The following is a 26,079-nucleotide window of genomic DNA, read 5'->3' on the forward strand; positions in this document are numbered from 1 at the left end:
CCTTTTTAATAATCCTCTTTTCCTGCACGATAGTGAGTATATTTTCCTTTTAGCTATTTAACACTAGTTGTTACTCTTCAAGCTTCTCTTAAGATGGCCATTGTCTCTTCCGGCAACTACAGATGTTCAAATGCTAAGTCTTCAGGCACCATGCTGCCAGGCTTAAAGACTTTGGTTCTGGGTGGAGCACCCTTCCTTCTTGCATCGAGAGTAGATCGTGGCTTCTTGGTAGTTTGTGAATATTCTCCGGTGAAAGGTTCACTAGCTCAGAGAACCATGTTTGTCTTGCCCTGTGTGGTACAATTAGTATTAGGGTCACACTGCTGATTTTGCATTTGCTGATCACCTTGTGAAGATGTGGTATCTGGGGAAAAAGTGCACAGATTACTCTAACCAATCTATCGACAGTGCCTTCCCCATTGACTGTTGGCACTGTTGTCTGGAGGTGAAGCTTTGGCATTTTGCGTTCTGGGGTGTTGCATAAAGATCTATCTCCGGTGTTCCCAATTTCTGAAACATTTGAAAGTATTGTTTTGTTCCATTGATACCATGAGGCTTGTCTGCTTAGTCCGTCTGCCTCTATGTAGTCCTTCCTTGGTAGGTGGACTGCTACTATCTCTATTTTACTTTGAATAGCCCATATCCAAATATCTTGTGCTAGTCTTGATAGTGGTAGAGACTGTGACCCCAACCCTGTTTGCATAAAACATGGTGGGTGTGCTGTCTGTATTAATATTGATTTCCCTCAGAGCTCTTTCTAAAAGGCTTTTAAAGATGGGAATACTGATTTTAGCTCTAGGATGTTGATGTGCTGCACTGCATCCTAGTTCTTCCTGACTCCATGGACTTTGAGATTGTTCATGAGTGCTCCCCATCCCATCTGGGAGGCATCTGATGTTATGGTCATTGTACAAGTTGGTTGTCTGAACGTTCTTCCTTGAGATAAATTTGGTCTGCTCCTCCATGCCATCTCTTCCTCTATTCTTTGCGTGCCAACCACTAGAGCTTCCAACTGCCCATTCTCTGTGACAATTGATTTTGCGGCCGTTCCTGAGCTGGTCTCATGTGAAGTCTTGTGTTAGGTATCAACGGGTTGCAAGAAGCCATCATTCCTAATAGCTTCCCCACCCTCCTCACAGTCAGAGCTTGCCCCTTCCGGTACAGCTGTGTCTCCTTCAAAAGCGCCATTTTTGTCTTCTCGCTTGGAAACTCTTTCCCCTGTTTGGAATTTATTCTTACTTCCAAGAGAATTTTTTCCTGTTCTGGTGATTATTTCACCATGTGACCTGAGAATCCCAACTGGACAAGCAGTGTGATCACCTGTTTTATGTGCTCTGTGCATCTTTTGTATGAATTTGCCCTTACCAGCCAGTCGTCCAGATAGGGGTAAATGTGTATTTACTGCTTCCGTAGGTGTGCTGCTAATGTCGCTAAGCACTTTTGAATACTCTTGGTGCTGAATATAGCCCAAAAGTCAGTTCCCAAAAAATGGTAGTACTCCTTGTCTACCACAAATCTGAGGAAGGTCATGTGGCTTGCGTTCATGCAAAGGTGTAAATAAGCGTCCTTTAAATCTATTGTGGCCATATAATCCCCCACTTGTATCTGGGGTATAACCTCATGTAGGGTAATCATCTTGAATTTTTAAGTTCTTATGAACTGGTTTAAAAACCTGAGATCTTAGAATTGGTCTGAGTGACCAATCTACCTTTGAAATCAAAAAAACATGCTAAGTAGTTTCATTTGTTTCTCTCCGGGCTTGGCACCAATTCTATAGCCTCCTTTGACATCAACTCCGCTACCTCTTTAGGTAGACGGGTTGTTTCCTCCCTTGAATGTACTTTTTTCCTTGGTCTCTTTTCTGGAGGTGTCCTGTTTAATTGTAAGCATTATCCAAATTGCATTAGTTTTAAGACACGTGTCTGTGATGATATTTTCATTCTTGGAGTAACATTCTTATTCTTCCCCCTACCGGTGTTAACTGTACAAGTTCTCTTGATTGTACATTTGTTGTTGCACTCTGTTATTTGATGAGTGCTTTGTGTGACCCCTAAGCAGTCACTTACTTGCTGGGAGGGCCCCCCACTTGCTCTGTCTGTCTTCTACCATGTGGTCGTTCGTGAAAGGACTGTCTGCCTTGTTGGTACTGCCAGCTTGGTCTCAGCTGTAGCTGACCTGTTTGATTACCTCCCTGATAAGACTTGTGTTCAATTGGATGATCCTGTATTGAAGGAGACGCCTTCATGTAGCCTTTTGTGAGGGAACTGTCCAAATCCGCATGTTACCTCTAAACTGTAGGGACCCCATTGACTTTGCAGTTTCATTGTCTTTTTTCAACTGATTAAGGGTTTTGTCCAGCACACTTCTGAACAGTTATTTACCAATGAATGGTGAATTTTGTAGGTTAGCTTCCACCTCTGGTTTAAATCCTTACATTTTTAGCCAGGCATGTCATCTCTCCATGATTCCTAATATCATTTGTCTTCCTGAAGTTTCTGCTGCATCCAGTGCAGATTTTAAGCAGGTATTTATGATGTTTTTGCCATCCTCCACCAGGTGTGCTGCCCTCTTTTGGTACTGTTCTGGGAGATGTTTAATTAGTTCTTATTTCTACTCAATGTTGGTAGGCGGGAAGATTTAGCAGAGCGTTTGCAATCTGCCACTGATTTGCGGCACTCCTTCCTATCTTTCACCCCATAGGCTCCACCCTTTAGCTTTCATTATCTGGAGGTCAGCCTTGTGGTGCTTGGGACGTTAGCTCCCTTCCTGGCTGTTGCTGGTATTATAGAATCTGCTGGGACTGTTCCCTTTATGCAACTTGAATCTTTTGAATAATGTCTATACATCTTCTTTGCCCTTGAAGTGACCGCCTTACATGTTGCTGGTTCCTTGAAAGGAATATGCTACTTACCAGTATGCATCTGTTCTTGGCATGTAGAGCTGCAGAGCCACACACTTAGGATAAGATCGCCATCTGGTGTTGGCCTCGGATGATTGCAGGTTGTTGTTGTCTTCGGAAGAAGCCTTTTGGTCACAAGATAGGTGACTCCTCCTCTGGACAACAGTGCGCATGGGCATCCACTCCATCCTCAGATTGTTTTTTGCCATGATGGGAAATGGAGTGTATAAGAATAAAGAGAAAGGATGTCCATGTGTAATGTCTAATTAAGACAATGCTGGAACAGATACAGGTCCCGGGGAGGTGGGTGGGCGTGTGTGGCTCTGCAGCTCTACATGCCAAGAACAGATGCATACTGGTAAGTAGCATATTCCGTTCGAGGCATATGAGCTGCAGATCACACACTTAGGATAGACTATATAGCAATGTCTCCCCTAGCGGTGGTCACCTGTATCTGTTGCAGCAGTTTGGAATAGAGTTTTTAGGACAGCTTGGCCTACTGACGCTTGTTGTTTGGATTGCACATCAACACAGTAATGTTTAGTGAAGGTGTGTGGGGTAGACCATGTGGCTGCTTTGCAAATATCTAAGGGAATGTTCCCTAAGAATGCCATGGAAGCCCCTATTTTACGTGTGGAGTACGCTCTAGGGGGAACTGTAAGAGTGCGTTTAGCTTTTTGGTAACATATTTGGATGCACTTAACTATCCACCTGGCTATACCTGATTTTGAAATGGGGTTGCCTTTATGTGGTGGAGAGAAAGCAACAAACAGTTGTTTGGTTTTGCAAAAAGGTTTGGTTCTGTCGATGTAATAAAGAAAGGCTCTTTTAACATCTAAGGTATGAAGGGCTCTCTCAGCTACTGAGTCTGGATTAGGGAAGAAGACTGGCAGCTCGACTGATTGGTTAAGATGGAAAGGGGAAATGACTTTTGGTAGGAATTTTGGGTTTGTCCTAAGAACCACTTTGTTACGATGTAGTTGTAGGAATGGTTCTTGAATAGTTAAGGCCTGTATCTCACTTACCCTTCGCAGGGATGTGATTGCGATAAGGAAAGCCACTTTCCATGTAAGGAATTGCAGTTTGCATTTATGCATAGGTTCAAATGGAGGGCCCATGAGCCTTGTTAGAACAATATTTAGAATCCACACTGGAGAAGGTGGTAATCTGGGAGGAATAATTCTTTTGAGACCTTCCATGAAGGCTTTGATGGCTGGTACCTTAAATAGTGCCAAGTGTTGTCGATTTTGTAAGTAGGCTGCTAACGCTGCTAGTTGTAGACGTATGGAGGAATACGCTAAATTGCATCTTTGCAAGTGTAGTAAATAGCAAATAATGTTTTGGATGGAAGCATCCAGTGGACGTATATTATTGTTAGTGCAGTAAATGACAAATCTTTTCCATTTTGCAACATAACATGCCCTAGTAGTAGGTCTTCTAGCTTCTTTTATGATATTCATACAGTCTGGTGGGAGATTGAGGTAACCGAACTCTAAGACTTCAGGAGCCAGATCGCCAAGTTCAGTTGCTGCGGATCTGGGTGTCTGATTTCTCCATGGTTCTGGGTTAATAAGGCCGGGGAAAGGCGCAGTTTTTGATGTGGAACTAGCGAGAGTTCCAGAAGTGTTGTGAACCAGGGTTGACGTGCCCAAGTGGGAGCTGCTAGAATCAGTTTTAGAGACTGTTTGAGCTTGCGTACCACAAATGGAATGAGTGGGAGAGGTGGAAAAGCGTACGCAAATCTGCCTGACCAGTGCATCCATATTGCATTGCCCTTTGACTGTGGGTGTGGAAACCTGGCGGCGAAGGTTGGGCATTTTGCGTTTTCGTGTGTGGCGAACAGGTCTATATCTGGTTGGCCCCATTTTTGGAAGAATGGGATTAGGACTTTGGGGTGTAATTCCCATTTGTGAATTTGTCGTGTCTGTCAATTTAGGAGATCGGCAATCTGGTTGTGAACCCCTGGAAGGTGTTCCGCTAGCAGGTAGATGTTTTGGGGAATTGCCCATCTCCAAATGTTCTGTGCGAGTTGGGACAGTTGGAGAAAATGTGTCCCCCCCTGTTTTTGTATGTAATACATGGTCGTCATGTTGTCTGTGCGGATGAGGACAGTTTTGTTCATTAGATGTACTTGAAAAGATTTCAGTGCTAGGAACACCGCTAGAAGTTCTAGGTGATTGATATGGAGCAGTTTTTGTTGAGTGGTCCATTTGCCCTGAGTGGTGTGTTGTAAGAGATGGGCTTCCCACCCTGTGAGAGATGCGTCGGTTGTCAGCACTACTTGTGGAAGAGGCTCTAAGAACGGTCGCCCTTTGGACAGGTTGATGGTGTTCCAGCATTTCAGTGAGCGACTGTCCACCAACACCAGATCGGTAAGTTGTCCGTGAGCCTGGTTCCACTGTTGTGCTAGACATTCTTGCAAGGGACGCATTTGAAGTCGTGCGTGAAGCACAATGGAGATGCAGGACGCCATCATGCCCAACAGTTGCATAAACACTCTTGCTGGAAGAGAGTGTTGAGTTTGAAATTTTAAGATGAGGTTTTGTATGTTGGCTATCCTGGCTGTGTTGGGATAAGCTATGGCCTTGGAAGTATTTATGGTGGCTCCCAGATATTGATGTATGTGGGAGGGTTGTAGTTGAGATTTGGGATAGTTGATGGTAAATCCCAAGTTGTGTAAGGTTTGAATAGTGCATTGAGTGTGGAGAACGCATTTGTCGAAAATATTGGCTTTTATGAGCCAATCGTCAAGATACGGGAAGACATGGATTTGTTGTCTCCTGAGGTGCGCTGCCACTACTGCTAGGCATTTGGTGAATACCCTGGGTGCAGTTGTTACTCCGAATGGGAGGACCGTAAACTGATAGTGCTGTCCGTCTACCACAAATCTTAGGTACTTCCTGTGAGCAGGATGCATGGGGATGTGAAAGTATGCGTCCTTGAGGTCCAATGTGGCAAGGAAGTCGTCTTGTTGAAGTAGTGGGAGGACTTGTTGGAGAGTGATCATATGGAAGTGATCTGAGTGTATGTACTGATTTAGTAGTCTGAGGTCGAGTATGGGTCTTAACGTCTCGTCCTTTTTGGGGATTAGGAAGTATAGAGAATATACTCCTGTACCCTGATGTTGGAGTGGAACTGGTTCTATTGCGAGTTTTTGAAGCAAGGACCGAAGTTCCTGTTTGAGGAGTGTAAGATGGTGTGGTGACATTGGACGGTGTTTGGGTGGTATGTGTGGGGGGGGGGTGTTTGAGTTCGAGGCAGTAACCAAACTGGATAATTTGTCTTACCCACTTGTCTGTTGTAATGGAATTCCAGACAGGTAGGAACTGTTGGAGTCTTCCCCCGACCGGAGTGAAATGGTCTTGGGGGAGTGGAGGCAAGTCACTGTTTAGTGGCTGGAGAGGTGCGGATGTTGGTATTGCCCAGACCTCGGCCCTTGGTGTTGTTTCCCCTATATCCTCCTCTAAAATATCCTCTGTTAGGAGATGTTTGCGCGGAGCTTTTGAAAGTGGAAGAGGTGTCTGTCCCAATATTTTTGGAGGCTCCCCTATAGAAGGAGCGTCGAAAGGAGCCTCGTGGTTGTGGAGACTGTAATGCTCCCATTGATTTAGCAGTCTCGTTATCTTTTTTCATCTTCTCAAGTGCAGTATCTACTGCAGGCCCAAATAGTTGCTCTTGGTTGAATGGTTGACCAAGTATTGTTGTTTTTACTTCCGGCTTAAAGCCTGAAATACGTAGCCATGCATGGCGTCTAAGTAGTATGCTTGTGTTGACCGCCCTAGAAGCAGTGTCTGCGGCGTCTAGTGCACATTTGATTGATGCGTTAGATATGAGTTTCCCCTCTTGGATGAGGTCATTGGCCTGGGATTTGTACTGATCTGGTAGGTTTTGTAAAAGATCTTCTAACTGATCATAATGAGCCCTATCATATCGGGCTAATAGGGCTTGTGTGTTGGCAATACGCCAATGGTTAGCAGCTTGTGCTGCAACTCTTTTGCCCGAGGCCTCTAATAGCTTGGACTCTTTGTCTGGGGGCGGTGTCTCTCCTGTTGTTTGGGAGTTAGCCCGCTTTTGTGCGTTTGAAACTACTAAAGAGTCTAGAGGGAGCTGTACTTTAATGTAAGCGGGATCTTTTGGGGCAGGTCTATATTTTTTTTCAATTCAGGGGTTAAGAACCCTAGCTCTGACAGGGTCTTTAAAAACCTCTGTGGCGCGTTTTAGGACTCCCTTAATCATGGGCAAGATTTGAACTGATTTTTGAGACTGTTCGAATGTGTCTAGAAGAAAGTCGTCTTCGGGTGTATCTGAATGCATGGTGATGCCATGGAAAAGTGCCGCCCTGTTCATCAGCTGCCCAAACCCTAGGTGGTCATCTGGAGGGGAGGGTTTGGAGGCGTATGTAGTGGGATCAGGAATATCAGGTAAAGGGTAAGCCCAGTCATCTAAGGGTGCCGTATCCGGAAGTGTGAAAGGATCATTAGGATCATTAAGGTCATCCGGATCACCCCCTCCCCGTAAGTCATCATCCTCCTCCTGTGGAGGTGGTGTATGTGAAGGAGTTGGTAGAGGAGAAGGAGGTGGGGGCAGGGGGGGGTGGGGTGAGAGGTGATATAGGAGAGGATGGACGAATGGGTGAGGTGGCGAGTCCTTCTTTATGGGAGCTGGAGAAGGTGTTGTGTCCAGCTTCCTTTTCTTGTATGGCACAGCGGTGACATGTCCAGTTTTTGGATTGATATAAATCCTTTTTTGTGTGGGATCAGGGCGAAAAAGTTCTTCATTGTCCGAAAGTGGCTTTGGTGCAGATTTTTTCGGTTCCGATCTATGTTTTGGATGATCGGTAGAGTCCTTTTGGACTTTAGACAGTTGTTTCGGTACCGATGATGGTTTCGGTGCCGATGATGATTTTGGTGCCGAAGAACGCTTCGGTGCCGGTGGAGATTTCAGTCTCGATGGTTTCGGAGTTTGCTTCAGTGCAGAGAGGTTGAGTCTTCGGTGCCAAAAGTATTGTGGGTACTATAACATGTGGTTTGCTCGAGCCACCTGTAGGCTTATGTTTCTTCGGCGCCGAGCCAGAGGGCGGGGCTTCTGAAGACTATTTTTGGTCGCGACTGGGGCCAGCTGGCGGAGTCTTGACCAATGCCTTTTTTTGGGGGGGGGTTGGTAATTCACTCGTTGCCCCGGAGTGATGAGGTCATCTGAATCATCCGCTTCGGATATGATTTGGAGGTCTTCGGAATCTTCCCCCGGGACATCCTGGGCAAAGATGTCCTCTGGTTCTGGAGATGGTCTGGCCATGATATGGCGTCGAGCTCTTCGGTCCCGGATGGTTTTCTTGGATCGGAATGCGGCACAGGCTGGACAGCTGGATTAGTTATGTTCCAGCGAGAGGCACAGGTTGCAGACCTCGTGGTGGTCAATGTGGGGGAACTTTGCTCCACATTGGGGGCATTTTTTAAAAGGTGTCCTTTCCATGAGCCGTGTCCGGAACCGGTCCGATTGAATTTCGACGTCGAGTCGTAAAGGTTTTTCGCTTCGAAAGCTGGATTTTTAGAAGTTTTCAGCCGGAGTGGTAAAGTTCATCCGAACCCAATGGCTGAAAAAAACAATCTGAGGATGGAGTGGATGCCCATGCGCACTGTTGTCCAGAGGAGGAGTCACCTATCTCGTGACCAAAAGGCTTCTTCCGAAGACAACAACAACCTGCAATCATCCGAGCCCAACACCAGATGGCGATCTTATCCTAAGTGTGTGATCTGCACCTCATATGCCTCGAACACCTTTTTTCCATGAGCTAGGATACTGGAGACCATTGGTAAAAACGGATTCCTTAATTGTGTAGGCAGGAGAGCTTCTAATGGGAAACCTGATTGTTGCCTCTCCTCTTATAACAGTACCCCAAATATCTCTGCTGCCTTCTTTATCACCTGATTGTTCATTCCAATATCAGGTGGAGTTGGTCTTCAGCGGCATGGGTCCACCCCTTCTTCTGGTGAGTGTTTCCAGGTCTTGCCATTGTGAGTCTTGGTACTCTGAAGCCTCAGAACCCTGGTAAATTTGTTCCTCCTGTATGATCTCTTGATCTTGTTCCTCTTGAGGTTCAGGGGTTAAAGGCGGCTCTATTTCCTCAAGGCCTTTGTCCCCTTGCTCCTTCGACATCAAAGACTTACTACATTTTTGAAGTTGTTTTAGACTTTCGTTGAAGTCTTTCTTTGAAAAATGCTGGCATTTAAGTTTCGAGTAATCTCTTTCTCGATCTCAGCCGCTTGTTGTTGGTCATCGAGATGTTCGTACCTATGTTTTGACGATGAATCAGCATGTTTGTCGACCCGGGGCTTTCGATCTCGTTTCGACATCAATGTGTCTTTTCCTCAACCGCCCTTTGACGTCTTGGATTTTTCGGTGGTCTTTATCTCTGCAGTGTCCTTTTCGAAGGATCAGAGGGTGCTTTTCTCTTTGGAAAAGCTTGCAGTCACAGAGTGGTTCGACACTGATGCCACCTTAGAGGTTTTAGAGCCTGATTTTCTTGAGTTGGCTGAAGTTTTTTTAGGACACAGTCTCTTACCTCTGATCTCAAAGTCTTCTTGCCCCCTCGGTCGGCATTCACTATTTGGAGATTGGCTTCCTTGTCCCCTCCTGTCCTTCAACAACATTCTCTTTGGCGCTGGAGAGGCCCAAATCTCGTAGAAATGGTGTGGTTTTGGCCCTGCGTTGCATGATGGGCTGTCTTCTGTCGCTGTCTTACCCTCAAAGTCTTGGGGGGGGAACACCGCACAGGCATTGCAATCTTCACTTCGATGATCTATCAGCAGGCAGAGTTTGCAGACCGGGTGCTGATCCTTTTTCGCAAACTTTTGGTGGCAGTTTTTGCTAAACTGGAATGGTGTCTTCTCCATTACCAAGTACAGGAAGCCCCCAGCAAGCACATTTTTCTGTATCCGTTGTTAAGGGAAGATACCCTGTCCTGCACCCAGAACTTCTCCGGGTATCTTCTATTGAGGACTTTCTAACTTCGGTGAACCTTAGGAGACTCATCTGTATGCTTTCAGACCCAACGGCGGGAAAAAAAAAAGAATGTGAAGATGGCGACCAAAGGTGGGAGCTTTCAGAGGAAGCACAACAACGTCAAAGGGGACCAATAAATGGAGGTACGTCGATGACACCAAAACACAAATCTATTAGATGGCTGAATAATGCACAGTATATGAATCCAGAAAAGATTCATGCTGCAAAACTATAGCTTTATAGATAGGATTGTGCTTTATAAATTCACATACAACCTCACTAATTCACTTAAAAAATACATTTTTATGCTTGGTAACAAAATGGTTCAACTCACCTTAGCTTCCTCCACATAAGGTGAAAAAAGTCTAGGCCGGACGTATATCCCAGCATTTTTTTGCCGTAACCAGGCATTTGATTTTCCACCTTCTGCTGTTGGTAACATGTCTGAAGGTGGTGTACTAATTAGACCTCTCTTCATCTGTATTCAGAAATGGAAAAAGATAAGGAACACACAAAGTTAACAGTAGGGCCTTTATATCTGTGAACAGATAAAATTCTGTGGACAAAATAGTTTCTCTTATTTTTTTATCCTAGTTCGTCATCATGGCTATTCTCACTTTTTACAAAAAAGGAATCATCTACTACCCTCTGTACGTTAATCTGTAACAATTTTCATAATTCTCTTTATTTGAAACCTAGAACTAAGGAAACAAGCCCACATTAGGTATAATTTTCCTTTTTTGGAATAAAAATAGGTGATTCATAAAAACAGAGGACAATAAAGTGAAAAGGCCATTTTGTAAATTGAATTTAAGCTGGAAAAACAAAGCAGAAAAGGGTGCACTAGGCTTGTGCTGTAGCTAAAGTGATAACCTAACATTAAGTTTCTAAACTCCAGAACCACCAAGCGCAGCAGGATGTAAACAGTTTGTTTTTAGAAATCCACATAAATAAGGATCCACTGACATCATCTGATCCATCTTTGTTCATGGCCCACGGAGAGCAGGCCTGAGTGTTTCTAAATATCAATAATGGAGTACTGTGAACATGAATATCACAAACAGGACAGTTTCGTTGCATTATCGTGTGTATAGAGCGTATGATTTGCACATGTGCGGGGGAATAGTTTACCCCACCATTGCACATGCGCGTTAAGTTTAAGTCCTAGAGCATGCGCACTAAGCTTTTTAACGTACATGATTTGCCGGATAGAGTTAAAGCCCAGTACACCTGACCCCGGTGATTTGTTATAAAAGCACCGTGTAAAGCTTCGTTGTTTTCTGGCAGATGCAACGATGGGGTAGGTGCGTAGGCGGCAGTATCTGATGAAAATTGTGAGTAGCTTTGTTTCAAAGGGACACGGGCACTACTTCTAGTGGGGTCTTAATATATTAGGTTCCGTGTCTGTTTGTGTTAACTCCTGGTGATCTCCTGTATTCACAGACCGTTAAATTAGGGGCATCTGTTGCTTGTGCCAGCGGTTTTTCCTCAGCAGTGCGAGGTAAGCACTCATTCAGAACCAATTTTTTAACATTGATGGGGCGCTATGTGTATAACACTTAGAGCGGTTGATACCTCTGGACACAGTGTCCTCAAGCACTATTCGGTGTGGTTTTTGTCTCATGCTCTTATCCATTTTTGTGTTCTATGTACTGGATGTGCACACAGCGGTGGCACATCATGTGGCATCAAGGTGTTCCTGATGCTTAAATTTGTGTTCTACCTTGTTTTGTTTTTCTTTCCTACGTACTGATCAGGAGAGGTCACATAATGCAGCTGTAGCCAGATTTTGGGTGATACAGTTTACTGCCCGCCCTGATCGATTTTGAGGGTATTTTAATTGGTTTTCACGTGCACATTACATTTTATAGTTCTGGTCCTGACGAAGCGCCAACGACCCTTAAGGCGACGCAGGCGCGAAACATGTTGACCTATGTCTTTCTATACCCGGGCATAGTATGCCATTGGGGCTAGATTTTATTCAGCAGTTGAGTCTGCTTAGGGTACACGATTCAGACAATTGCTGCATGTTTACCCTTTACGAATTTCTCTTAACACTTGCACGCACTCTTTGTTTTTACCCTCATTGGACCCCTCACCCCACACACCCTCATGCACCATCAGGCAGTCCTATAAAAGATCTCCGATAAAGAGACCCTTCGGGGGACCTGTAGGGAATTGCAGCGCCGGCCCTACGAGGAGCAACTGCCCGATGATGAAGCATGACACCCTATGGGGTGTGTGAGGGCAACAGAGGACACAATGGTTTTTCCTTTCATTTGAGGGTCCCTTTACCTAGGAATTCTTTTCTCTTTCCTTCTTTTGATTCTTCTTTTTACACATGGTGACTTTTTGCACCTTATTGTATGGGTGACTTTTTGCACCCTACTTTTAGGAACAGTGTCCTGTTTGTGATATTTATGTAGATATAAGGAGCGTGGACACTGGACCTTGTATAAGCTCCTTGGTCCCCCCCCCCCCTTTTTGTATAGCACTGTTAACATGAGCATGCTTTACTGACATTTTCATAGGACTCTAACATAGATAAACAATAGAATAGCAAGCATGACCCAAGCTCAGAGGCAGTAGAAAAGAAGGGCTTAGATTATCATGTAAATACACTGCCCAAAGACGACGGATGGCAGACTGATTATCTGCTCTGTAACTAGCTTTTGTGTTGTAATGCTTGGTAAGTATATGTCTGAACTAGTCCTAGAAAAGCACATCCGCGGTCTCGAAAACCAACCTGTTTTATGTACTTTGTGGACTTAGGTCCGCTCATCAGCTTGCCTGGCTGATAAGGGTTATGAACCCGAAACCGATCCCAGGATGCTTGTTTCCGGTCCAGGGAAGACAGGCTTGGCAGTTCGGGCTGGACTGTTCCCATGAGGCACAGGGTCAGACTGATTTGCAAATGGCCATGTCTGAACTGGGGTGGTGGAGTGAGCTAAAGAATGATGTTGGATTAAACGCAGATCAGTTGACTGGGGGTGAGTGATTTGCTCAAACGCTCCGTCCATCATCCCCTTTGGTATCGCTCAGCTCTAAAGTCGGCAGCTCTGGGTGTTATGCCACATCCTCTCTCCAGCAGTTGGGCATTGGCCAGTAGAGACCCTGTTTTCACAGGGGTCATCACATGCCTTACCTTTCTGCAATAATTCATGTTGCACTTATGGAAATTACTTGCTATCAAATCTCAACAAAAATAAACACAGGACATATTAGTTTGAAACCATTCTAAACAGGCAACTGCTATCTTTAGAGTTGAACAGCAATTGAGCAGATCACATGCATTTGTTTTTGAGCATTTTCGCTTTGGTGGATCAACAAAATTTCAAGCTTGGGTCATTTCCCTTTGCAAATGCATTGTCAGAAATTCAAGTAAGCGGGAGCTCCGTTGCTGCAAACATCAGTTTTATGTCAGGTAATGCTAGACATATGTACTCAGCCTTTATTTTGGAGGGAGGCATTGTGGAAGCTTAATTTACATTGAATTTGACAATCGCAGCTTTATATTCATATAGCGCTGCATAAAAAGGAAAATGCTACTTACCAGTATGCATCTGTTCTTGGCATGCAGAGCTGCAGATTTGTATACTGTTGCATTAATCGCCATCTGGTATTGGGCTTGGATGTTTGCACTGTTTTTTGTCTTGGAAGATTTTGTAGTCACGAGGTAGGTGACTCCTCCCTAGGACGATAGTGCGCATGGGCATCGGCTCCATCCTTAAGATTGTTTTTGCCACGAAGGGTTACGATGGAGTTAGTAGGAAAATAGAAAAAAGGTGCCCATGTGTAATGTATCTAGTTAAGATAATACTGGAACAGATATGGGTCTCCGGGAGGCGGGTGGGCGTATACGAATCTGCAGCTCTACATGCCAAGAACAGATGCATACTGGTAAGTACCATTTTCCGTTCGAGGCATACGAGCTGCAGATCGTATACTGTAGCATAGACTGTACAGCAGTGACCCCCTTAGCGGTGGCTACCCGTATCTGTTGCAGTAGTTTGAAAGTGTCTTTAATACAGCCTGGCCCACACTAGCTTGTTGTTTTGCTTGTACATCTACACAATAATACTTTGTGAAGGTGTGAGGTGTAGACCAAGTTGCTGCTTTGCATATGTTATCTAGGGGAATGTTCCCTAAGAATGCCATAGAAGCCCCTAGTTTGCGAGTGGAATGAGCTCTAGGGGGAATGGTTAACTTGAGTTTAGCTTTAATATAGCATAAATGGATGCATTTAAAAATCCACCTCGCAATTCTTGATTTTGAAATGGGATTGCCTATGAGGTGGGCAGAAAGCCACAAATAATTGTTTGGTCTTTCTAAAGGATTTTGTTCTGTCAATATAGTATAGTAGGGCTCTTTCAATGTCGAGCGTGTGAAGAGCTCTTTCTGCCACGGAGTCTGGTTGAGGGAAAAACACTGGTAGTTCAACAGACTGATTGAGATGGAAGGCAGATACTACTTTTGGTAAAAATTTAGGATTTGTCCTAAGAACAACTTTGTTATGATGCATTTGTAAAAATGGTTCTTGTATGGTTAGTGCTTGGAGCTCACTTACTCTTCTGAGAGATGGTAGAGCGACCAGAAAAGCCACTTTACAAGTGAGGAACTGTAGTTCGCATTTGTGAAGCGGTTCAAAAGGAGGACCCATGAGTCTGGTAAGGACTACATTTAGGTTCCAAACTGGAGAGGGTGGAACTCTAGGTGGAATTATTCATTTGAGTCCTTCCATGAAGGCTTTGATAGCAGGTAATCTAAACAAAGACAGGCGTTGCCTGTTTTGGCGATAGGCTGCTATAGAAGCTAGTTGGATTCTGGTAGAAGTGTATGCTAGGTTACATTGTTGTACATGTAAGAGGTAACAAATTATGTTTTGAAGGGAAGCATCTAGCGGGTTGATTTGATTGTGTCCACAATAAATGGCAAATCGCTTCCATTTTGCCGCATAGCATGCTCTAGTGGTAGGGCGTCTAGCTTCTTTAATGATATTCATACACTCTGGCAGGAGAGTGAGGTAGCCAAACTCTAAGACCTCAGGTGCCGGATCGCAAGATTGAGTTGATTGGGATCTGGATGCCTTATCTCTCCATGGTTCTGAGTGAGAAGCTTGAGTGAGAAGCTTGAGTGAGAAGCTTGGGTGAGAGGCGTAGCTTTTGGTGAGGAACTACTGATAGTTTCAATAGTGTTGTGAACCATGGTCGTCAGGCCCATGTTGGAGCAACCAGGATCAGTGTGAGGGAGTGTTGTTTTAGTTTCGGAACCACTAACAGAATGAGGGGGAGAGGCGGAAAAGCGTAAGCAAATTTGCCCGACCAGTTCATCCATAGCGCATTGCCTTTGGACAATGGGTGTGGATACCTGGACGCGAAGGTTGGGCATTTTGCGTTTTGGTGTGCAGCGAACAGATCTATTTCTGGGTGTCCCCACCTGTGAAAGAATGGGAGAACTTGCGGCTGAAGTTCCCATTCGTGGATCTGCTGAGCAGATCTGCGATCTGATTCTGTACCCCTGGGAGGTGTTCCGCAAGGAGGTATATTTTTTGTCTATTTTGGGGTTAAGAACCCTTGCTCTGACGGGGTCCTTAAACACTTCTGGGGCATGTTTCCATTATGCCCTTTAACATAGCTAGGGTGCATGATTTTTGCGATGGTGCAAAAGTCTCCAAGAGGAAATCCTCATCTAAGAGGTCAGAATGTAAAGGGACCCTGTGGTATTGTGCAGCCCTGTGAATGAGTTGCACAAATAGATGGAAGGATATCCGGATCATTTTGTGGGTCGGGATCATTATCATAGCCATCCCAAGGGTCTACATCTTGTGGGATGGTATCATCATCCATAACCCCACCCGTGTCATCCTCATGATGTGATGATTGAGGTGAAAGATCAGGATGTGGGGAGAAACCCATGGAATTGGTTGCGGTGGATGAGGAGGAGGTGGGGAGGTGTTAGTGCCCATGTCCTTTCTCTTTTGAGGAATTGGAGGTTTGATAGTAATGTCCAGTTTCCTCTTGTTAGGAGGCTTGGTAATTACTTTGCCCGTGTTTGGATCTATGAACAAAGTCCTTTGTTTGGGATCCGTAAAGTCAGGTGTAGACAAATTGTCATTGTTCGATGCCGGGCCTTTGGATGGCGTCAGTGAAGTCTTGTTGGAGTCTTGGAGTGTTTGTTTGGTCAGCTCCGAGACTTTTTTCGGCTCCAATGTTTTGGATTCTGAAGCCTTTTTCGGCTCCGAAGAGGTCTTCGGCTGCGAGTGCTTGACATCGCGCTTCGACATCTTCAGTGTCGAGCCCGTTTTCGTTGTTGACGAAGAGTCTTTGGCCGGGTGCTTCAGTCCCGGGGAGGACTTTTCGGCAACGGAAGGGAGTTGGCTTGACCCCCGAGCCGGAAGGCTTATGGGTCTGTTTCGTGGCCAGGCCCGAGGGCGAGGCACTGGAAACTTTTTCGTGGTGTCAACCCGAGGGAGAGGGTGTCACCGAAGCCTGTGACCTATTCTTTGGGAGAGGGGTTTCGGTACTCCCAGACCGCTGAGCCAGGGTGACTGTCTCCTCTTCGGCTTCAGAGTTGTCTGCCTCGGAGACGGAGATGTCTTCATCACCCGATTGTTCAAGCTGGAAACCGGCGTCGTAGAAGTCCAGAACCGAGGTGCTTCCGCGAGACATTTCGTGACAACGAGCCAGACGATCCCGGATGGTTTTCTTCGACCTGAATGATGCACAGGCCTGGCAGTTGTGGTCTTCGTGCTCCAAGGAGAGGCAGAGGTTGCTAACCTCATGCAAGTCTGAGTGTGAGTACTTAGCACCACACCCAGGGCATTTCTTGAAAGGAGTCCTTTCCATTGACTGCAGGAGTCGACGGCGCGGTGTGGCCCAACGCCTCCGAAGTCGTAGGTCGGGAAGTGTGGTTAGAGTTGCACGTCGAAAGGGGAACGCGATCGAGACAATATCGTTTAGTGGAAATCTGTTGCGCGTCGGAGGGTGATTCGAAACTACGTTGAACCGGAGCGCAGCAATTCACATCCCAACCAGATGGCGGAAAAAAACTATCTAAGGATAGAGCCGATGCCCATGTGCACTATTGTCCTAGGGAGGGGTCACCTACCTCGTGACTACAAAAGACTTCTTCCAAGACAAAAACAAGTGCAAAGATCCAAGCCCAACACCAGATGCTGATCTTTGCAACAGTGTGATCTGCAGCTCATATGCCTTGAACAAGTATTTTAGCTATCTAACTTTTAGCTAGCTGTTTTTCACCTAGCTGTCCTTTACCTAGCTAGCTATCTTATCTATCCTCCTATCATCTACCCATCTATTAGCCGAGGTCTGGTCGCTTAGTGGACTAATGCATCCACTGCAGGAGGCCTGTGTTCGACCTCATGGTCACAGGATCAAATCCACGCGGGTCCACTCAGCCTTTCATCCATCTGGTGTTGATAAAATGAGTAGCATTGAGTTGGGTAACAAACATCTGTTATTCAGCGCCTTGAGACCCTTGGGTGATAAGTGCGCTTTACAAATACATGTGCTATGTTACCAATAATCCACCCTCTAGCTATTCTGTAGCTATCCGTTACCTATCTATAGGTTACGTATCTAGCTATCTTTTACCTACCCTCCTACCCATCTGTGGCCCCCCCTCCCATCTGTGCTCCCCCCCCTCCCATCTGTGGCCCCCCTCCCATCTGTGCTCCCCCCTCCCATCTGTGCTCCCCCCCATCTGTGCTCCCCCCCATCTGTGCTCCCCTCCCCATCTGTGCTCCCCTCCCCATCTGTGCTCCCCTCCCCATCTGTGCTCCCCTCCCCATCTGTGCTCCCCTCCCCACCTGTGCTCCCCCCACCTGTGCTCCCCCCCACCATCTGTGCGCCCCCCCACCATCTGTGCGCCCCCCCACCATCTGTGCGCCCCCCCACCATCTGTGCGCCCCCCCACCATCTGTGCGCCCCCCCACCATCTGTGCTCCCCCCCATCTGTGCTCCCCCCCATCTGTGCTCCCCCCCATCTGTGCTCCCCCCATCTGTGCTCCCCCCTCATCTGTGCTCCCCCCTCATCTGTGCTCCCCCTCATCTGTGCTCCCCCCTCATCTGTGCTCCCCCCCCCCCCCATCTGTGGCCCGCCCATCTGTAATGTAGCTATTCATTTTTAGGTCACCAGTTTTAAGTGCTTACCAGATACTTTACACAATGATACACTTCTCCCAGCCCACGACAATGAATGTGAGTGATTTGCCCAGAATCACAAACTGTTCAGCCAACCCAGAGATTCGAAACTGGTTCCCCAGTTCTCCTGTCGGCAGCTCTGGCCGTTACACCACATCCTCGCTTCACTTCAAAGCTCCTCAACTGTTTCTCACTATCATCTCCACATTTGTTCAGCAAAAACTGTCAACACCAAACAAGCATTGGCAAAGGCAATAGATCTTGGAAATGCCCGAGCTAAAGGCCTTGTCAATTTGAATACCTTTTAGCCATGTTGTCTAGCAGCATATCTGCTGTTCAGCATGGCTAAAAGTCACTGAGAAAGTGCTATGATGCAGCCAGCGCAGGCCACGTCATAACGCTTTTTGGTGTAAGGAGGGGGAAGGACAATAAACTCAACATGGGGGACTAAGACTCGGCGTCGGCTCAACATCCTGCGATTCTGGGCTTTCAGTAACTTTCAGCCATGCTGATCTGCAGATGTGCTGCTAGACAACATGGCTAAAAGACATTCACATTGCCAAGGTCAATAGCTCTGGCATTGCCGATACCCATTGGCTTTGCCAATGCTTGTTAATAGGAGGAGTGGAGTGATGTGTTAAGCTTCCCTGAAAAGCCCTATTGCTGCACCGACAGCTGAAATAAAGAAAGAATGGCTACAAAGACAGCAACTTCATTGTCAAATTTTGCAGGCCCACTGGGGACACCCCGTCCTTGGCAAAATATACTGAAGTCAACAGACTTCCTAAGGAACTAAGAATGTTTCTAATGTCAAGTAATCAAGAACTTTGTGCTGAACTTTTCCAAGAATTGGTTGATTACAACATGAAGCTCCCCAAAGACAATGGAAAATACACATTAAATACGTGCAACAAGATCTACAGTTAGTCCAGAAAAATCATGAGATGACACGTCCTGTACTTTCATGGTAGGAAAAAAGACAGCAGGCTATTGGAAAAGACAATAAAATCAAGGCAACTGGACATAACACACAAAAACATGAAACTCAAACAAAAGACAAGCTAACGAAAACAAAGACAGGAAAAGTCTCTAAGCAACCTGCAAAAAAATATATAGAAATCAAAATGCAGACAAAGGAGGAAACATTGTTGTAATGAATATGTAAGATTATAAAGAAGAAGCACTAAAGCACTAAATGAATCAATAGAAACTAGAGACAAATTACTGAATAAATAGGGAAGATTATGAAGTAAATAGGAACAAGCGAAATGAGCTATGGGTAACTGAAGAGGATGAAAAGTCTCTCAGATGTTGATTCACCTTTAAAATATATTGGTAGATAGTTACATCCTGATCACAATAAATGTGATCTTGCTATATACCTGCAAAGAACATCAAACAAGAATGAAAAAAATACTTTTAAAACTAGAGAAACACTGGTCTTTTCGAACACACACAATGCTATTAGAGATTATGAGCATGTGTTTGAATAATGTATTTTTTATGAAGATCAGTTATATACAGAAATTGTAGAACAGCCTTAAGAATATCCTTCTCCCCAAGAAACGCGAATCTCATGATGGGCTGGTGTAAGGAATTAGCATGAGAGAAAATAACGTAAAATACCTGGCAAAAATAGATCACTGAGATTTATTGGCGATCTTGTACTAGTCAGGTATGGAACACATGACAAATTCAAAGAATATTTTCAATAAGCTGACCAGTAATAACTAAAACCAATGCTTCACATATGAGTTCAGAGAGGAATAAGTAATATAACTTGACAAAAATACATATAACAACCGGTCAACTACATAGGATAAAAACAGCTACAAAATAACAGCATATTAGATGCGGACATTTTTCATCAGACGACCTAATATGAGTATTTCATTTAGGGAATAACTTTGGATTACAATAAACTGCTCTGAAAAAAGTTGCATTTCACAGGCAGAGTGATGAAAGGAAAAGTAAATTCAAAGAAATGAAATACACTAAGTGAGTGAACTGATTTCTTTAAAGCAGAAAATCCCCAAAAAGGAGAAAATTAAAGATGGAAAGACTCAATAGAATGTTCAAATTAGGATAAGAGAGCAAAGTCGAAGAATCTCAGAAATATACTGCAAAATACTTGACCACCTTAAGGATTGAGCCACACTTAGACAAATTGATTGAGATGAATCCAGCAATAACACAACAAAAGGCATCTTCAATTAAAAATAAAAGTGCAAGAAGTCATTACCAGGACAGCAGAAACCAAAAATTGTGGCTAACAAAACAACAAATGGGACTAAAGAAATAACCACTATGATGGAAAAGAATATAATATCAAGATAATAAGATGCAACAGCTGCGTGTTGATGTGGACTAAGATATAGGAGTAACATGGTTTGCTTATTACGAAAAATAACAGAAAACCTGCAACGAACAATAACCATGCATCAGTAAAACATTGTAAAACACAAGGGAACTGACTGGAAAACATTTTAGTTTTGAATGGATACAAATCAGGAGAAGGCAAAAGAGAAAAGAAATTGAGACAAATTGAGTCAAGATATGTAACAGGATTAATATATATCCCAAGGGACTAGCTCAGGATGAAGAGATTCTCTGTCAGGACCGGAGCCTCTGATTATGCTTATATCTCTCCGCTTTATTAACATTAAATCTCACAGCAGCCAGAAAGATAAATCAACAACTATTTGAATGTGAACAAAGAAAAACGTCATCTCCCATAACATCCAGGGAGGCATCCGAGTATATAGCCCTTCCATTATGTTCATCACCATGCAATACATAGTCCTTTATCGGTGTCTGCCCTTCCTCTTTCTTCGCCAGCCAGTTATGTCATCTTTTTCTTTCCTTGAGCTTTCACGTTTCTGTGTCTGATATTGTTTCCGATATTGTATTTTAACCCCACTGCTTTGGGTCAGCGTTAGCCTGGGAATTGTTTATATGTATTTGTACACTGTTTTGACAGATTCCTCAACCGGCCGCGGGAGCGTCTCCCGCTATTTACGCGGCCCGCACCCTGCTGTTTACGGTACCTTGTAGGGCCGCTAGGGGGACTCGCTCGTCTCGTTGGTCTCACACCGCGGCTCCTCGGAGGAGGACCCGCGCTGCGAGAAGCAAGTCCATCGAGCCTTGTCCATGCTTCCATCACCTGACGCCCGAGTACAGGTTGTATTTCCCCGCATTTGTTAAAAAAAACGCCCCGGCAGGGGTCTGTACAGCGGGTCCTCCCACGTTACGCTTACAGGCAGTTTTTCATCAATGCACAATCTCCACAACGAACGCGCAGTAAGGCAGCAGCCCGGTCAGTATTCTGAGGGCTTTGGCGCGTTATAGGTGGTGCAAGCCTAACTGCGGTCCTCAGGACTGCCCAAAAGTCTTGCAGTCCTCTGGTCTGCCACAATTTGGTTTGGCGAACCGGTTATTAAAGTGCTCAGCACACATTATATAAGGGAAGTTGATACAGGGTGGCATTGTTGTTCCTTGCTATATTCATTTTTTATACACGTACCCATACTGTGATAATGGAATCACAAAATGATTTCTATGAGGAGGTGGTCCAGGGTTACTTACCTTGGGACGACGACTTCGAGGCCGTGGACTCCTCCCATCTATAGGGTGGTGAATGAGGTGGTTGGCCCTATGGAGCAGCGCCTCTCAGATAGGATTGTCCACAAATGCACTAAATTGGCAAAAGCGTGCGCAGGGCTCCCTGCTCCCCTGGATGAGCCTGTGTCTGGAGAGGGTCCCCCACCACCCAAAAAGGAATGTACTAAAGGGGTGGATAAAGATGCGTTTGTGCCCCTAAAAAGGGTTTTCCTAACCACGGTACCGCCTCACACCCCTGCCCCCATCCCGGTAGCCAAACCTCAGGGCACCCCAGACCCAGCTTCCCCGGAACTTGAGAATGAGGACTCTCAGGGGGATTTGGACGATGAGGCGGGCCCCTAACGGCCTTGGCACCCGGCAGTCATTCCTTACTAGACACTGGGAGAAGATTCCGGTATGTTGGACCCGGATGAGATAATTCATCCCCGGTCAGATGCCTGGGCTCCCGGCGACAAGGTGGCCAAGTTTGTTGCGGGTCGCCTCCGTAAACCCTTGGAAAAGGAAGCTCTGGGTTGTCTAAGGGCGGAGTCCCCAAGGCCCACTTTAGATGACAAGGTTGCCTTCACTCCGGAATTGGACTCTAAAATGGCCACCCTTCCTGGCGAAATACATGAAGGATCCGCGGAAGGGCATAGATAGATATTGGCGGTCATGCCAGTATAAGCTCCTAAACACCATTGGGCCCATGACAAAAATCTTGGACATGGCTGAGGAAGCCAAGGTCTCAGGGTCACCTATTTCTCTAGAGGTTTTTTCTAACTGGGCACAACGAGCCATCATTTTTATGGGCAATGCTAACTGTGCCCTATCAACGGAGCGTCTCTGCTCGTTGTTGATCAAACTTGACCCTAAGCTAGGGGATTTGGCCTCCTCGGGGGCAGTGGCCCAGGGGGGTCTTTTCAGAGACCCTTTTTTAAAGGAGTTTGGCAAATATGTTGCAAAATTTACTTCGCTGGATAAGGCCCAGTCTAATATCAAAGGGGTCTTCAACCAGCGGGCTGTGGTTTCCAACAGAATCCCCCAAGGGGACAAGGCTCTGGTCGCGGGCAGTATTACTCCAGCGCGAACTAGAACAATTTTTACCCAACGAGTGGACAACGCATCAGAGGGCACGGAGGATTCAAAAACAATCCTGGCGGCGGAAATCCCGGCGGTAAGTGTTCTATCGGCGACCCACGTTTGCATCAGGGGTCGGTTAGCGACCTTTCGGGACGCTTGGGCAACCATTACCTCAGACGCATGGGTCTTACAGACGGTTCAAGGTTTTCATATATAGTTTTACAAAAACCCTCGTCAAGAGGATTTTCCTCGGCCAATATCCTTCAATTCCCACGAGACACAGCTGATCGACGAAGAGGTCTCCGAGCTGCTTCGCAAAGGGGCCATTTGCTGATCAGCTTTGCACTGTCATAGCTTCCTCAGCAACATCATTTTGGTGGACAAGCCCGATGAGGGACGCCGACCGGTTATCAACCTCAATGAGTACAACGGGTGGTTGGTATACTGCCATTTCAAAATGGAGGGAATCCATCTACTCCGAGATGTCCTTCATTGGACTGGATGGTACCGTTGGATCTAAAAGATGCCTATCTAGTGATTCCAATCCATCACTCCCATCGGTGATTCCTGCAGTTTTGCTGGAGTGATCTCGTTTACTAGTTCACCACCCTTCCGTTCGGTCTGTCCTCAGCTCCATGGTGTTTCACCAAGGTGCTTTATCCAGCAGTGGAGTTCCTCAGGGCATACGTATGATCGTGTACTTGGACGATATTCTTCTTATGGCGCAATGCCCCTGAGTATATGTATAAAAAAATGTACCTTTTGGCTATTGCTCAACAATTACCATTATATCAAAAAACACACCGACTCATATATACACTTCCAAAACCCACTCTCCTCCAAGTTTGTATGAAACACCAGTCGTGAACAAAACAATAGTGTCAGATATAAAAAAAATGGATTTTTTATTTATCAATGCAAGTTCATAAAAAGGTATTTTATGTAGTAAACATCAATGCATACACAATTTAAAAATGATAAAATTACACAGCATTTTTTCCAATTATAAAAATTACATATTCTTAAAACAAGGAGAACACAAATAGACAATGTGTCATACAAATGTCAATTTGGATTTGAGGAAGACAGTGTTAGGCATGAATCCCTAATCCCTGACTTTCCCTAATTCTACCCAATTTAACACACACAAAACACAAGCGTCGACGCGTTTCGATGGCATTCACTTCATATAAAGCCACCTTCTTCAGGACATAAAATATTTTCTCCTTATTTGTTTATATTCAAGTCTGGTATCGAATATGCCTATAAAGAAACATAATGGTCAACCATAGGATCAAAACATGACAAATTCAGATAATACACATTCTACATATTGACGTAGAGCCACATAAAGATGTCTAAATTCCCATTCTTAATATTGAGGATTATACCGAAAAACGGCGACATCTCATATATATCAACAACAAAAATGCTTCATACAGTTTGGCGGGATTTTCTAACTCATTTGCAAGGAAACATCTAATTTTTTACAGCAACATATCTCTTCTCTCAAAAGCCAAGTGAATGCCATCCAAACACGTCGACGCTTGTGTTTTGTGTGTGTTAAATTGGGTAGAATTAGGGAAAGTCAGGGATTAGGGATTCATGCCTAACACTGTCTTCCTCAAATCCAAATTGACATTTGTATGACACATTGTTTGTCTATTTGTGTTCTCCTTGTTTTAAGAATATGTAATTTTTATAATTGGAAAAAATACTGTGTGTAATTTTATCATTTTTAAATTGTGTATACATTGATGTTTACTACATAAAATACCTTTTTATGAACTAGCATTGATAAATAAAAAATCCTTTTTTTTTATATCTGACACTATCTTTTTGTTCACGACTGGTGCTTCATACAAACTTGGAGGAGAGTGGGTTTTGGAAGTGCATATATGAGTCGGTGTGTTTTTTGATATAATAGTAATTGTTGAGCAATAGCCAAAAGGTACATTTTTTTTTATACATATACTTCTGGGTGCTCCAGCCTTTTGGCTTTAAGAGCCCCCTCTCCTTGGTTTCAAGGCAATGCGCATGAACCTTACACAGACAACTCCAGCAAGCGGGGTCTCTTTAACAGAACCTGGGATTTATCGTCAACGAGAGCAAATCTGTTCTCAGGCCTTCTCAGAAGTTGACGTTGCTCAGATCTCTTAGAAGCCCTCTGAGTGCATTTTTCACTAAATCCCACACTAACATCAGTGTGGGTTTAATGTGCTGAGAAGTTTGTTACCAAACTTCTCAGTTTTCAGGAAAGCAAAATCCCATAACATACTTTATGGCATTACTGCACTTACAATGTCTAAAAATTGACTTTGTAGGGGTACAGGGCTCATGCACCTGTACCCTCACCACTGGTATAGTGCACCCAACCAGAGGGGTGGTTTAGAGAGAAAGAGAGAGCGTGTGCATATATATATATATATATATATATATATATATATATATATATATATTCCAAATGTAGTCTCCCACAGCCTTTAAAGTAAGAGCACACAAGCCCTCCAGTCGGGAGTGAAGTAAAACACAGGTATTTATTCAGCAGGTACAAGCAAAAGCATTACGCGTTTCGACCTGGTAACGGTCTTAATCATATGCCAAGACGAGGAACGGCTGTTTACAAGTTTAAATACTGCTAGCTGACGTGACAGTGAGAGAGGACTGACATGCTTGTTTATAATTCCGATTACACTTTTCACACTGCTTTTACATGAATTTCAAAACACGGATGATCATTTCACATGTTAGTGCAATTCCCTACTCTTCAACAATATGTCCCGAATGTTCAAATCGTGAAATATTCGAGTGGGTCATGATCACATAATTCTCCATTTTCTGGAACTACCCAGTCCATAATGCATTAGTACAGGTTCTCAAGCATAGCCACGTCCTTTCATTTTTAAACCACGTTTATAAATGTCTTTAACACAAAATCCCATCGCAATATAGTACTGTTGCAGCCTCAAAAGGATTAAGTTCCATGTAGGGCTTGGTAACATTTTCAAAGCGTGTTTTGTGAAAAATGTTCATCCTCGTGCTGTTAAAGAAAATCACAATGCGAGTACCTGTCATTGATGTATAATTCACTCCTCCATCGTGCTAGGGTTTAAATACCCAAAACATACTCTGGCTGCTCCAAATATACTTCAGATTATTAGCAGGCAGGCCCGCCCGCTCTTCACCAGTGACAAAAGCCATCCGTGAGTGCAGTGGCCCACAATTCAGCCAATTTCTCCATAGGCATAAAGAGGCAGCCGGCGGGCATCCTTTATATATATATTTATTTTTTATTTGCAAGACGACTCCTGCACGTCTGAATCGCACGGACAAGAA

General features: G+C 44.7%; 1 protein-coding gene across 1 annotated transcript in view; it reads right to left on the reverse strand.

The window, feature by feature from the left end:
• Positions 1 to 26,079, reverse strand: part of BTBD7 (BTB domain containing 7) — a 486,767-nt gene that overhangs the window by 152,589 nt on the left and 308,099 nt on the right. The window contains exon 7 of the mRNA XM_085626483.1: positions 10,236 to 10,379. Coding sequence (XP_085482609.1) covers positions 10,236 to 10,379 — 144 coding nt within the window. The remainder of the gene's footprint in view (positions 1 to 10,235; positions 10,380 to 26,079) is intronic.

This window comes from Triturus cristatus, chromosome 9 (genome assembly GCF_964204655.1).
Source record: "Triturus cristatus chromosome 9, aTriCri1.1, whole genome shotgun sequence".
In the NCBI taxonomy this organism is placed as follows: Eukaryota; Metazoa; Chordata; class Amphibia; order Caudata; family Salamandridae; genus Triturus; species Triturus cristatus.